The sequence below is a fragment of the Papaver somniferum genome, chromosome 4 (genome assembly GCF_003573695.1).
Source record: "Papaver somniferum cultivar HN1 chromosome 4, ASM357369v1, whole genome shotgun sequence".
Taxonomy (NCBI): domain Eukaryota; kingdom Viridiplantae; phylum Streptophyta; class Magnoliopsida; order Ranunculales; family Papaveraceae; genus Papaver; species Papaver somniferum.
In genome coordinates, this window is record NC_039361.1 from 128,549,400 (window position 1) to 128,564,889 (window position 15,490).

The 15,490-nt window shown below is 35.2% G+C and overlaps 1 protein-coding gene across 1 annotated transcript; it reads left to right on the forward strand.

Moving 5' to 3' along the window:
* The first annotated feature begins 277 nt into the window (after positions 1-277).
* Positions 278-7,185, forward strand: LOC113276555 (U3 small nucleolar RNA-associated protein 25-like). Its single transcript, XM_026526183.1, has 25 exons — positions 278-438; positions 516-629; positions 893-1,034; positions 1,119-1,207; positions 1,309-1,471; positions 1,727-1,871; positions 1,985-2,108; positions 2,438-2,541; positions 2,658-2,789; positions 3,303-3,383; positions 3,734-3,915; positions 4,020-4,092; positions 4,174-4,233; positions 4,359-4,397; positions 4,487-4,575; positions 4,903-4,967; positions 5,245-5,291; positions 5,414-5,473; positions 5,617-5,688; positions 5,861-5,890; positions 6,017-6,111; positions 6,260-6,365; positions 6,526-6,588; positions 6,699-6,770; positions 6,887-7,185. The coding sequence occupies exons 1-25, from the start codon at positions 411-413 to the stop codon at positions 6,959-6,961; spliced, it is 2,250 nt and encodes a 749-aa protein (XP_026381968.1). The 5' UTR covers positions 278-410; the 3' UTR covers positions 6,962-7,185.
* The last annotated feature ends 8,305 nt before the right edge of the window (positions 7,186-15,490 follow it).

Sequence of the window (15,490 nt, forward strand, 5' to 3'; positions counted from 1 at the left end):
TGGTGGTGGTAATCAGTGGTTGGTGGTGGCGATAATCGAAGGTGGCGGTGGTGGGCGGTGGTGATGATTATATATATATATAGGTGGTTATTAGGTTGGTTTTAAATTAAATTAGGTTAAGGATAGGTTAGTCATTTCAATGTTTTAGGACACCCCTTATAATTAAATGGAAGTTGGCCTAATAAAACCATTATCCACTCGAAAAAACCATGGTCCCTAAAAATATCATTCTTCCTAAATGCGTGAGGCCTTAGCCTAGTTTTCCGTGCAACCCAGATTATGGGCTACATGTTATATTTAACATTCAGCAAATACATAAACCCTAAAACCCAAATACTCTTGTGGAGAGGAAGAAGAAGAAATTCAATTGCTAACGTCTCTCTCACTTACTAAAGGCTTAAACCCTAATAATGGCCGGACCTTATGGAAGAAAAAGAGGTAAATGATGAAAAACCCTCATCTTCTTTTAATTGTGATCGATTTTCAAAAGGTTATGTTTTGTACATTACTAACAGGGAGAGAGAGATCGAAATCAGAAGAGAAGAATGTAAAAAGCAAGCAATTCAAGAAAAAGAACGGCAGAATGGAGCATAAGTTTGCTTGTAGCCCATCACCTAGTTCTTCTCCAGGTATGCCAACTGTTTTTTCTCTCTCTCTCTATTGCGTCCCGTCAATGGACTTTGGAGCTACGAATCAATAAAGCCTAAAACTTTGATTGTAAATTGGTAATTTGAGCTTACCCAAGTAACTCTTAGAACACAAGAATCCGGAGAAAAACCCGGTGAGAGTATCTTCTATATACACTTGCCAATTTTGAGCTTACCCAAGTTACTGAATCAGCACCGGAATAGATGGAATATCTGTATAAATCTTTTATATTTGTATCGATCAGAGATATCATCCGAAGAGGAGGAACCTAGAAGAAGCGTAGCTTCTGAGGAACTGGTGGTTCATAGAGAGCCTTCTATATATAACAACTTGTTAAACACTTTGGGTAAAGGAAGTGGTTCTTTTGCTAACTTCTATAAGAACAGGTATCTTTTTTACTCTTCGAAGATGTAGTTATAGATTTCGTAATTGTTGTGGTTTTATTAATGTAGTTGTGTTTCTAATTATAGACAAAGAGACGAAGCAGGTATAAGTCACTCGGATGAAGATGACGATGATGAAAATGGCACAGCTGAAGTGAAGGAGGAATCTGAGGAAGGTCAGGTTAATCTTATAATTTGGATATTTAGTATTTGAGAATTGTTCTTCAATATGTGACTTGGCCTATTTTTTTCATTGACATTCTGCTTCATTTTTCAGGATCTGATGGTGAGTCTGATCAGAGTGATTCCATGGAAGCTGATGTACAAGAACCTACACAGTCTTATATAATCGACGGTGAAGCATCTGCTACTGACCAAGAGGATGATGATGACTTAGAGGTTAATGGCGAAACTGATACCGATTCATCAGTTGTTTCAAGGTGGGTACTTTGGGACATATTCGTCAGATGTCGATTATATGACGTTTTTATTCTTCTTGGTTGCCAAGTTTCTATATTAGTCTGACAAACAGTCGTAACACATTTCTTGTATGTATAATGCTTGAGATTAAGTTTAACCAGATAGCTGTATTGCAAATTGTGTAGGTTCTTGTGGGTTAGAACTAGGGGATTCTTCCCTTCTGGCTGATAACTTTATATTTGTAGGGCTTTTATGATGTGAATTATTTCATGCAGCTCCTTCAATCTCCACTTGGGGCATATCCTATCAACAGACGAGGTTGCTGGTTTAACGGAAAAGCAGTGGAAATACAAATGGAAGGTGCCTGCTGTTGGCAGTTCAACAGCCATATGGATAGGGACAGGAGAGTGTTTGCAAGAGGTACTACCACTTCTGTTGATTGCTCATTAGCTTACTCGAGTATCATTTATTGCGTCACCGGTCTATTTGTATCTCTATCATTTGTGACTTCAAATTCACGATTTGTTTTGCAGGAGGTTGACGATAGTTCTTGTTATGGTCTAAAGCCAAAATTGTTTAAGCATTGGTTAGATTTGTATAAGACATCTGGAGGCAATGACTTTCATTCATCCAGGCAGAGACTGTTTTTCACTCTTTGTAAGTGATTATTTTCAGTATTCAACTTGAGAATGTATCATTATATTTTTAGGGTATTGTGGAGCTAAACGTCAGTCAACAACTAACCCATGCGCACAACCTGGCACTTAATTTGTTTCCTTCGTGTTCTTGGTGTTATCATACTTAGCCATCTCATTAGGATTTTATTCCATATAACTGAATCGATAAGCTGATGGTGAAGGATTGTCTATTGCAACAGAAAATTCATCATCTGACCTCATACCCTATGCGATCACTTAATGTCTTTGTGCTGATGTGTTTCCCGTGGTTGCTTGTTTGTTTATAAAAGCTTCATACATGCTTTTCAGGTACAAATTATCGTGACATATTCCACTGTAACAAGAAACCCTTCTACCTTAAAGGAGGCCAGGAAGAGGATTCAAGTATCATGGATTCATATATTATACATGCTGTATGTGCCAGTTTTTCTATGTTGCCATTGCACTCTTTATGTTTATTTTGTTGCTTTCACCATGCCATTTTCTCTTTACTGATGAAGTTCATAGATATCTTTTCTCCATTTTGTAGCTAAATCACGTGTTCAAAACTAGAGATTTTGTGACTAAGAATGAAGCGAAATTGGCCAAGCATCCAGAGAATGTTAGAGAAGAAGTTGTTAACAGCGAGAAATACCTTGATCATGGGTTTACTCGTCCCAAGGTATTGAGATTTTGCTGTGCTTCGTACACATAAATTAGCTTCAGTAAACCATGGCTAATTACAGGATAGTTATGTGACTTATGTCGTGGGACCTGGCCACTGTGCTATATTCTCATGCTTTAGATATAATGCCAGTTTCCATATGCTAGAAAGATGAGCTCTACTTTTCTTGCTGTTAATGTTTCCACATAAGTGCTTGCTGCTCTAGGTTTCATTTATCAACATTTCTGTTTACCTCTTAAGTTCTAGCAACAAATTAATACTCATGTGAGCACATACGTCTCTCTGTCTCTGTCTTATTTGGATGAAACTCTTGCCGATATTTCTGTTTTCATCAAAAGGAAGTTGATTAACACTAAATAAGCAATTTCATTATGTCCTTCTGTGAAGATGCCAACCTGAAATAACTATTTAATGTCCCTTCTGTTTTATAATCCTTAGTGGATGGCCTTTATTTTTGGCTTTAATCATTGACTTATAGTTACATTATGGTATTTCTTGGTATGTTTGCAGGTGCTGATTGTATTGCCATATGCAAGTATTGCACTTCGTGTCATTAAGAGGCTCATAACACTGACACCTTCATCACACAAAGTATGGCTATTAATATTACCTCAGTTTTATGTTAAGATCTAATTTGTTCAGTGGAAACTTCAAAACGTTGTTGGTGTCTGTATGTAATAGGTATAATTGGTTCCACATTTTCTTATTGATATTTCCGAGAAATATGTGTTTCATACTATGGATACATTTTCTAACAATAGGCCATGTCTGCATTAACTTCCTGTTTCATCATTCCGCTGGAAAGGGGATTGATGAACGTAGACTAGGCCAATATTAGCAGATATGGGTATGCCAGGAAATTGATTAGGAAGTGTTTGTGTATTTCCTAGAATTCAGTATTTATCTTGTTATCGATTTTCTTCTTGTGTTTTTTATTCTAGGTTAATGTAGAGTACACTGATCGGTTCCTGAAGGAATTTGATACTGCGGAGAACGATGTATCAGAAGATGTACATGACGGGGAGCGTTTAAAAATTAGGAAGTCTTCAAAACCTTCGGACTACAAAGCTCTTTTTGGTGGGATTAACAATGATCTCTTTATGCTTGGCATCAAATTTACAAGGTTTGATATATTATATTTCACTATTTTGAAAAAAAAAACTGAAACGCCTAATCAAAAACTGCGTAACAGGACCTCATTTGTTTTTCTGTTTGCTGAATCTGTAGGAGAAGCATCAAGCTATACAGTGACTTCTATTCCTCGGATATAATTGTTGCTTCTCCACTTGGACTAGTAAATGTATGTATCTATTACACTCTTAAAAGCATTACCGTCGTTAAGTATGATATTGACATGATACATTCTATCATATCTTATTAGAAAATCGAGGCCGCACAAATTAACAAAGAGAAAGATGTTGATTATCTCTCTTCAATTGAGGTATGGAATTTTGTTTATACAATTTTTTTTTCCTGAGTGACTGCTACTTCCCTTCACTTTATCTGTCTTAGCAAATGCTTTGTTTACAAATCTCGAACTCAAGGATCTCTCTGATGGTTTTACAGGTTTTGATTGTTGATCATGCAGATGTAATATATATGCAGGTAAGGCACTCAAGTTTTAATCCACCGTCGGAACAATTTCAGCTGATTATTAATATTATTTTTCCTCAACCCATCATCGATTTGTGCAGAACTGGGCACATCTGAACACTGTAGTTGAAAAGCTGAACCAAATACCAGCCAAGCAGCATGGAACTGATGTGATGCGCATTAGAAAATGGTTGGTTGTTGTTTTTCATTTGAAGATTAAAGCTTACAAACTTACAGTGTCACATCATTACCTTCAATTGTTTTTTATCTTAGTCTTGCCCCTGGTCTTATGTTAAAATTGTCTTTTCAAAGCTGTTTTGATACTTTCACGTTTCCTATGTCACATGTTTGTAAAATTGTAATTGCAATTTGCACAAGATGAAATATCAAAATCGTTTTACATGAAGTAAGATGATGTTCATTCCTCACTTTTTTAATGTTAAATCTCTTATCTTTGGTGTGGAGTACCATATGTGCAATATGCCGATGGTTTCATCTAATTTTCTGTCATTTTTAGGTATCTGGATGGGTACGCAAAGTTTTATCGCCAAACAATTTTGTTAGGTTCTTTTCCAAATCCAGGTAAATGCATTTATAAGAATTTCAGTCCAGGCATGGTTAATCATTGTTGCTGTAGAGTTTACATTTGTAACACATATGGTCTGCATTTTTCAAGTTGTTGTCTGCGTTTGACACTATCAAGGACACCTTCATGAAGTACTTACTAATTTAGCTCGAATTGGACTTGGAAGTATTAATAAGTACACAAAAATAGATAAAAAGAACACATGTCAACCCCTCCATTCATGTTTTGGGTGTTCAGATTATCTGACTAACATCTATCTTCTTCTTGTATCAGAAATAAACTCACTGTTCAATCAACTTTGTGTGAATTATCAAGGGAAGGTGTGTGCTCAAGTTCTTCCTAGAGTTTGATTTTGAATATGGATATGATGTTCATTCTGAAGTCAATTCTTGTACTCTTCTTGTGCAAATTCTGATTGTTGGTCCATATTGTTTCTCTTTAGGTGAAGTCAGTAACTGAATATAAAGGTGTTCTTCCAAAAGTGTTACTTCAAGTGCGACAGGTGAGTTAGCCATGACTGTATTTCCCTCAGATAGACCTGTTCACTAAAGCATCTTGAAACTGCTTACCTGCTCAGCTTGCTGAATTATGAAATGAGTAATTCCTCAGACATTCTATAATTTTGATTAAATTACAATTCTACAGATGTATGAGCGCTTTGATGTCACTTCTATTGCTGAGGCTGCTGATGCTCGCTTTGATTACTTCACTAAGAAGGTCAGTTCCATTATTTTTTTTATAGGATCCTTCGGGGTAAGTTCTTATAATGGTTCTTAGAAGGTATTTCGTGCGTGTATTGTCATCCGGGGTACCTTGCTTATGAGTACCCATGTAAGCTCTTCTCTCAATGTATTATCTAATATGATGCATACTGATTTCCTAATGGCAGGTGTTTCCCAAGATAAAGGATTCTCTTCAGGTATATTCTCACTAATCAGATGCTAATTGCTTTATTTGATAAATATTGTCACTCATCCAGAAAAGAATTAGAAACAGAAAAAAACAAAAGATTAACTATGTTCAGTATTCTTCTTTTTGTTACCAGGGTGGGACAATGCTATTTATCAGTTCTTACTTTGAGTATGTTCGAGTGAGGAATTTTATGCAGTCCCAGAATGCTTCCTTCTGCATGATCTCTGAGTAAGTATCTTTTGCTACTATGCTCTATAAATCATCTTTAGGGAAACTTTAATAGCCGGTGCATCCTACTTCCTACAAATGCGAAAAGCAAAGATTTCCCCGTAAGGATATGGAGTGGCATTTGATTTTCAGTTTTCGAAATTTTTAGGTACACAAAGCAAAGTGATATATCTCGAGCCAGGATTTGGTTTTTTGAAGGAAAGCAGAAAATCATGCTTTACACAGAAAGAGCTCATTTTTATCACAGATATAAGGTACCGTGATTACTTAGAATGTTGATTCCATCTGCTTATGAGGACCCAGCTTGTGGATCATGCTTTTAATCTTCATGTTGTACGCGTAAAACCTTATTTGTCTTTTAATCAGTCTTCTTGTTTTACTACTTTGCAACTTATCTTACTTATTGTGTATCAGATTCGTGGCATAAGGAATTTGATCATCTATTCGCTTCCAGAAAGAAAAGAATTTTACCCTGAGGTATTGTCTCTTGTTTTTATTGGAGAATTTGATCTCGTTTGTCACATTGTTTTTGAATATTATATCCTCCTGTGGCATATTTTTTTAATATGTTTATGTCTTCACTTCAGCTTGTTAATATGATTGAAGAGTCGGACAACAGGAATTGCACTGTTCTTTTTTCTCGCTTAGATCAGCTTCGGGTAATGTCACTCAGCCTTTACATAAATTCATACTGTAAACTTACCTTCTCATTCTTACTTTTGGCCGTGAATTTTGAAGTGGAGAAATGTAACTTTTTTTTTAATTGGATTTTTAGCTCGAGAGAATCATTGGATCTACCTCTACGAAAAGATTAACGTCCTCGGAGAAGAATCTTTTTGTTTTTTGTTAAATAGGGCAACTGGATTACGTATTGTAAGCATCATGGCAAATAGCTAATTGATTTTACATTCAACCCTTTTATAGGGAGCATGATCGAAGTATTCCTCAATCATGATAACTGAATTTTTACAGGTTCTGGTTCTACTAGAACTGAGACCATTAAGAATTTTTCGGCTCCATAATCATATACCAGGTATCGCCGAGGCCTACGGTTCCGGTTCGACCTCTTTGATTCATTGTTGTGGTACTCGACCTCTTTGATTCGTTGTGGTAGTAGGATTTGTTTTTTCTTGTTATAAAAAATGGGCCCTACATTGATAAAAAGAAGTTTTCTGTAAACTTGAGTTAAAATTAAGGCTTCTCTTAAATATAGCCCACATATTTATTACCCATAACCCAAAAAAGTATCGGTTCAAATGAAAAATCAAAAGGTAATATAATAACCAAACAAGTTCTGATTTTTACTAACTATTAAATCTTCCTCTTACTCAAAATCAAAATAAATCCTAATTTTTTTTTCAATCATATTTAAAATTGATTGCTATTGTGGTCCGTTTAATAATCTCACAAATTGAACAATTTTATATAAATATTAATTCTTACTTTTCCTCCAAAACAAAATAAACTCCAATTCTTAATTTTTTCTAAAATAATTTGTCTTAATCATGAAGTGACTTTGTAAACAGTTTATAACATAATTGCAGTTAGCAGAAGTGATTTGTACCATCTCGAAGTGAAAGAATAAAAGTTGCGATGATGTATATTAAGCTGAAGAATGTGGAAAATCCCAACCAAATCCTTAATGCTGACAAGTGAGGTATCCAAAGAGCAAATACGGCACTAGTCCAGCCATCACAATGAAGTGAGGAAGCTTCAGAAGAAAGAAAACATTCAAGGCAAATTTAAGTAAAGCCTTGTTAACACAACACTGCTGCTACAGCGATTAAGTCTCGATGGAATGAATTATGTATGGTTAATAAGCTAGAGAGAGATTTTGGAATATTTGAACAATTGAAAACTTGGGTTTTGTTCTTTTTTTTAGTATTAATTTGATGACCGAGTTCTCTTGTTGATGTTGATTTAGAGATCTAGTGATTATCAAATTATTTGGACTATATATAATTTTGTTGGGGTACATGAAATGATTACAAAGGTTTGTTTAGTTAGTTTAAAAACTTATTTAAACAGGCTATGGTTAATAATAGCGTGTGCTACATTTAAGAGAAGCCAAAATTAAAAGACTTTTGCTTACATGCATTTATTTGCACTGTACATGCATGTGAGGGGCGTTTCATTGACAGGGCCAAATTTAACAAGTTTTGACAATCTCATGGTGATCGTTGGATCGAGATAGATTGGCCGTTAAGATTATTTTAAAATGATTTGGGTAATCCGGGTTATTTCCTACCCCATGATAACTTTCAGAATGTTTCGTAACCTTGATAACTTCTGAATTATTTTTTTCATTTTTCTGCTCTCTATCTTCACTTGCAGTTAACCCAATCTAGGAAAACTTCATCGTTGATCGAACTTGATTAAAAAAAACCTAACATAAGAGATAAAACAGACCCAAAACTGAACATAGGAGCTGAAGAATCAAATCAAGAGATTTAGACCAGATATTTACGATGGTTCTCATAAGCATCAGAATTGTTCTGGTGTTATTTACTCCATCAAGGAATTTTTGAGTTTCAAACAATCATTAAGAAGCCAAAATTTCGTTTGACCCAAGCTGGCTAATTTGATTCATCACTAATTAGGGGATGAAAGGAAAGAACAAGGGGTTTTGAAAATCATTACTTAGACCCTAATTCTAGTTGGTGGAACTTAGTAGATTAATAATTTTGACCTCTGTTTAAAAAAAAAAAGAAAGAAAAGAAAAAAAAGGAAAATGGATGTGCTTCACTTAAAAACACGAATAGAAAGTATCAAATCCTAATCAATGTTTCTGCAGACAATTTCTTGTGTACAGTGGAGATGGCTTAGTCACTAGTCACACAAAAATTTATTGATGTCGGTCAATGATCCGATAATCACGAACACAGGGAAAAAAACCCTTGATGATCAAACTCTTTCCCCGATAATAAACTAGAGAACAAGATACCGGTAGGTTAATCTCGACCATCCTTGTACTCTAATCTTACGGCTCTCAAGAGACTGCAATACCTTGTCAAATGAGGGCCTGTCAAGGGATCTCCCTCCATGTTAATGAATTTACGTACTTGATTATATTTTAGTGGTCCGTCTCGGTCATTCTTGGATTAACTATTGCGCACTTTGTCTGTTGGTAGCTTTTTCTTTTTTTGAGAGCAAAAGGAAAATTGTATTAAAAACAGAGCTTCATCAAAGAGATGAAACTAAGATTACAAAAGCTTTGGGTTAGCTAATTATTACCAGCAACTGCCTCCCAATTTGAGATTAAGGTGTTCAAAGAATAGCCCTCCAATAACTTTGAATTCAAAGACCAGTTATATAGAGTACATTTAATGGAAGTGATAAGTTGATCAAAATTTCCCCGATATTCCCTATATAGTCGACTGTTGCGCTCATTCCATACATTCCACCCAATCGCAAAAGGAAAATTGTCGGATGAAACTTCTCCTCCTCTTTCTTGACCACTCCCAAAGATTCCTCTTTACGGTCTCTGAGAATACCCATTGTATCTTGAAACTGTCCAGAAAGTAATGCCATAATTTTCTTGTTTAGCTGCAGTGTAAAAACCAGTAATTCTAGGTTTCCTGCATTGCTGAACAGAATAAGCATTGACTAGATTGTACACGTCCATCTCTATGAAGCTTATCAAGAGTTGGTGCACCATCATGGAAAACAGTCCATATAAAGCTCTATGAAGCTTATCAAGAGTTGGTGCACTATCATGACAAGCAATCCATATAAGAAAAGAGACTTTCAACGGTACCTTTGGATTCCATACCTGCTTGTGCGGAAAAATAAGCAATCCATCCACATCTAGTGCCTCGTAGCAATTAGAGACTGAAAAATCAGTACCATAAGCTCATTTCCTTGTATCCTCCACCGTATTGTCTTGAGAAACAACAATATCTCCTAGCATCTGTAACATGTCTGCCACATCGCCCACTTCTTGTTCATTTAAAGCTCTTTTGAAATTGAGATTTCATTGTCCATTCTCGGACATAACTTCATTCGCAGTAGCATCTTTAGATCTTGATAACTTATAAATTCTTGGATATCTTTCCTTCAACACAACATTACCAACCCATTTATCTGACCACAAAGAAATTCTGCCTCCAATTTTAACAATCAGACAAGTCCCATCTTTAAAAATTTTCCTTGCCTTTAAAATTCCAAACCAAAAACTTCGACCACAGATTTATTAGATGAATTAGGATGAAAAGACTCATGTTTACCTCCGAACTTTTCACGAACTATTCGTCTCCAAAGCGCGTTCTTTTCCGCTCCATATCTTCAGATCCACTTGCAATGTAAGACCTTGTTGGCAATCTTCATCTTCTTAATACCAATACCCCCTCTAGATTTTAGCACTGCAACTTTAGACCATGAAACCCAACTCCTTTTCTTTTGTGTATTTGAAGAACCCCACAAGAAATTTCGTATAATCTTCTCTAGTTCTTTAACAACAGCAACATGCATTTGAAACATTGATAAATAATATATTGGCAAGCTTGCCAAAACACTATTTATTAAGATAAGTCTCCGACCTTTTGAAAGATACCTTCATCTCCAAGTGGACAAGCGTTGTTGGCATTTGGTAGCTATGTCAGTATTTATAAAACCAAGAATATTTTTGTCATTTGGACTAATTAGTATTAGGGTTATTTAACATTTGGTACCCAGTAAATGTCCAACACCTAGCTTTGGTACCCAACATTTGAAATATTAAGGGTTGGTACCTTGACTACACGTTGACTGTCAAAGTCCAAGTTTGACTTTTTTATTAAATATTTTCTGTAATTTTAATTTAAAAGTGATATGAACTTACACATTTACCCCTAGAAAATATTGTCTTCTTCACTATCGTCTTGAACTGTTTCAGGAAGAAGAATCAGACAGCATCGAAACTATTAATTCTTAAACTGAATACAAAGGATGAAACCGTGTAACCTCGTGAATTTGAACATTCCCATCAATCTAAAGCATATAATCTCATTAGATTATCAAGAAAAATAGTAAATTCAAACCATTCATAATAACAACGATCCAGAAATCTCTTTACCCACTTGTTCCTTAAATAACAGAAGCTCTTCAATTCATAATACCAATTGAAACTTTATTAAACCGCAATTAATCCCATTGTGAACCCTAATTGAAATCCCAATTGAATATTGTCGTAAATTATTGAACTAACTTTGATGAACATCCCCGCTCCAAATTAAAAATCAAGGAAATACCATATAGTCTTAGGAATAATATATTAGAGAGAGTCTAATCCAATTGACCTAGTCAATTGTCTGTTTGGTCCATTTTGGCAATATAAATTATAGTTTGGTCCTGAAAATTATAATTTGGTCCTAGGGTTTTGTCCACCCACATGGAATATTCTTTTTCTCTTACCAAAATACCCTTGCACGTGCAAAAATTATCTTTTGGTCCTAAATTTTATTGTTTCGTCCTTTTACCGACATATATAAACAAGAAACAACAACAATAAATTTCAGGTTCAAGAAAATTTTCTCTCTCCAACTCCGATCTCGTTTTTCTTCTTTTGCTGCAGATTTTCTTTTCTAGGGTTTACGAAATCTTCCTCGATTTCGTTTTTGATACCAAGATCGATTCGATTTACAGCAGATTGACTTGGTTATGAAGATTGATTTGATTACAGAGTGAATTTGATTACGGTGTTTTGATTTGGAGTGAATTTGATTCGAGATTTTGATTACAGAAGATTTGATTCGAGGCTTTTTTGAAGATTTGATTCGAGACTTTTTTTGAAGTGAAGATTGATTCGGTTGGAGTTAATTTTTTGGAATTACAAATTCGTAGATCGGTGTTTTTTTGGAGTTTGATTTGAATTCTTCTTGTTGCTGGTGAGTTTTCACGCTAATCCTTTCCTTGAATTATAGATCAGCTAAGTTTTTCTTTGATTAGAATGAATGAAGTCGTTCTGTTAAGGCTTCATTTTTTAGAATGAACTCTTTATTTTGTTAAGGAAGAAGTTATTAATAGCGTTACGGCTTCATTCCAAGAATGAACTCTTCTTTTACCATGGAATAAGTACTGTCGGTGCTTTGTTTTTTTTATCTTTTTTAGGATATTAACGAAATGAAGTCATTCTGTTAAGGCTTCATTTCTTGGTACGAACTCTTTATTTTGTTTAAGGAAGAATCTATTAGTGCTGTTCTGTTAAGGCTTCATTTCTTGGAATGAACTATTTATTTTGTTTAAGGAAGAATCTATTAGTACTGTTCTGTTAAGAATCTTTATTTTGTTAAGGCTTCATTTCGAGAATGAACTCTTCTTTTGTCATGGAAGAAGTACTGTTGGTGCTTTTGTTTATCTGTTAGGATGTTAACGAATGAAGTCATTCTATTAAGGCTTCATTCCGAGAATGAACTTTTCTTTTTTGTCATGGAAGAAGTATTGTTGCTGCTCTATTTATCTGTTAGGATGTTAATGAATGAGATCATTCTGTTTAAGGCTTCATTCGTGGAATGAACTCTTTATTGTGTTAGAATGTTATTGAGTGAAGTTATTTTGTTTCAGCTTCATTCCAATAATGAACTATTTTCTATGTGTGTGTTCATTTTTCAGGTCTAGTATGGCCCTATCCAGTTGTTATGTTGTTGTGTACTACAAAGGGGATGTATTCCATTGAAAGTTTCTTTAGATACTATGATTCGTGACTTTAAAATACCTGTTTGTGATTATTGGAGAAACTTGACTCCTCGGAGCATAAGATTTATTAGTGATTGTGATAAAGCTCTCATCAATTGTGATTATTCTCTTCAAGGTCTAATTGTTGTTACTTGTTCAAGGGAATTGTCAAGTTTTGATCTGTTTGTTGAGGAGGCTTGTCATGGTGTTGCTTCTAGCTCAATTCATTTCAACATCAAACCTCAAAATGACAAAATGAACATTCTTTCATCTCACCAACAAGTAAAGGTAACACCCTTCAGAAGAACCTCATCTCAAGCTTTCCATCAAATGCTTGTGTATGAGATGCGGCAGAGATACTCTATCTATTGCCTCTAGGCAGGCTAGGTACTTGGTGTAAGAATGTAGATAATGAACTAGGTAGAATATGCAGGTATAAGAATGTAGATAATGAACTATAAAATCTTGAAGCGCAATTTTTCTAGACTTCATTCTAGAAATGAAGTCCAGCAAACACCAAAGGAGAAACAAGGACTTAGTAAAATTTTTCTAGACTTCATTCTAGAAATGAAGTCCAGCAAACACCAAAGGAGAAACATGGACTTAACACAATTTTTCTAGACTTCATTTCTAGAAATGAAGTCCGGCAAACACCAAAGGAGAAACATGGACTCAGTACAATTTTTCTAGACTTCATTCTAGAAATGAAGTCCGGCAAACACCAAAGGAGAAACATGGACTCAGTACAATTTTTCTAGACTTCATTCTAGAAATGAAGTCCGGCAAACACCAAAGGAGAAACATGGACTCATTACAATTTTTCTAGACTTCATTCTAGAAATGAAGTCCAGCAAACACCAAAGGAGAAACATGGACTCAGTACAATTTTTCTAGACTTCATTCTAGAAATGAAGTCCAGCAAACACCAAAGGAGAAACATGGACTTAGCACAAATTTTCTAGACTTCATTTCTAGAAATGAAGTCCGGCAAACATCATAGAAGAAACATGGACTTAGTACAATTTTTGTAGACTTCATTCTAGAAATGAAGTCCAGCAAAAACTAAAAGAGAAACATGGACTTAGCACAATTTTTCTAGACTTCATTCTAGAAATGAAGTCCAGCAAACACTAAAGGAGAAACATGCAGACAGCAGAAAACTTGGAATACAAACTGAATCAACAACAAACAGATCAAAATTCAACTTCAGAAGATCAAAAATCAACTTCGAATTAGTGTTTTTACCTTTCGCTACTTTCTTTAGTATTGATTTCTTTGTCACTGGTTCTTCTTCTTCTTGAATATCTCCTTCAAAAACAACTAATTGGATATCTCTTTCTTCAACTTCTTCGTCTGAAGATGTATCTACTACTACTTTCCTCTTCGATTTACTCATTCAGGGTTTTGATTTCTTCAATTTTTCTAGGGTTTTTCAATTTTCTGGGTTTGGTTTTCTGATTTTGAAGACTTTTTTGATTTTGATTTGCGAAAGTTGAAATGATTTCGACTGATTTTGGTGGATTCTTGGTTTTGATGATGTTCGTTTTCTGGGTTTTGGAGAGAAGAAGACGAAGAAGTTGTGGTTCTCTGAAAATGAAACTGAAAATGTAAAAAAGAAGGAGAGAGACAGTTGACGCGTTTTTAGGAGATCGTGGGTTGAAGTCGGTAACAGTTAAAGTAAGGTATTATTGTCTGTTTGGTATTTTATTTTAATTATGGACTAAACAGCAAAGGCGTTTGACCAAAGAACTAAACAGACACGGGCGCACCTAAAAAAAGGACCAAACGATATATTTCTCATTAAAAATTCTAGACAAACCAAGTTTGAATGAAACCAAAATTAAGTCCATGTCCAATTCCATCACCACCACCCATATCACTGAAAACGAAAACAAATCTAGCACCACTACCATCATCTGTAGGAACAACACCACCCCCGGCGTCGAGCGCCGATAGAAGTGAAACTAATAGGGTGTTAGTCGTCAAGGGAGTTGGGGAAGTTGGGTGTAGTTGGGTTTTTACCCGTTAGTCGTGGGGGAGTTCAGAAGAGTCTCTCAAAATCCCCGTTAGTCGTGGGAGAGTTTAGAAGAGTCTCCCGAACTCCCTAGAAAACACCTGTTAGTCGTGGGGGAGTTTGACAAAAACTCTTGAACTCCCTGTTAGTGGTAAAACCCTAGAATGCTAGGGATTTGGTTGTTTTGGGGAGTTCTTGAGAGTTGATAGTGTATTTTTGCCTATACACAAATCTCTCAAACCAGTAGAGATTTGGAGGGAGTTTGAAAAGAGAAAAACATAGGAGAAGAGGAATCGCTTCACCTTCAGGTATGGTTTTCATCTTTTTTTTCTTCTTCTTTGATCGCATGATTTGATGGGTTTTTTTTATTGTGATTACCGTTATATACTAGATAACTAGCTCTGTGTACATGTTGTATTGGTGCAGTTCTCTGATGAATAAGAATCTCTTTTGATTATTTTTTTTCCACCACTATTAGGGAAAGTCTGACAGTAGAAGTTTTGATAGGATATTCTGGGTTAGTAGTGATTGTTTTGTATAAGGTGATATTGACGTTTGTTGCGTGTGACGATGTGCTTAGATACACCATGAAAATTTCTTATGCACATACAAGTGAGTATGTGGCTTGATTAGTTTAATCCGACCATAATTTTTGGTCTTTCTTCTCCATCTAAAGAGTTGTAAATGTAACATGCACATTGGCGATATCCTCAA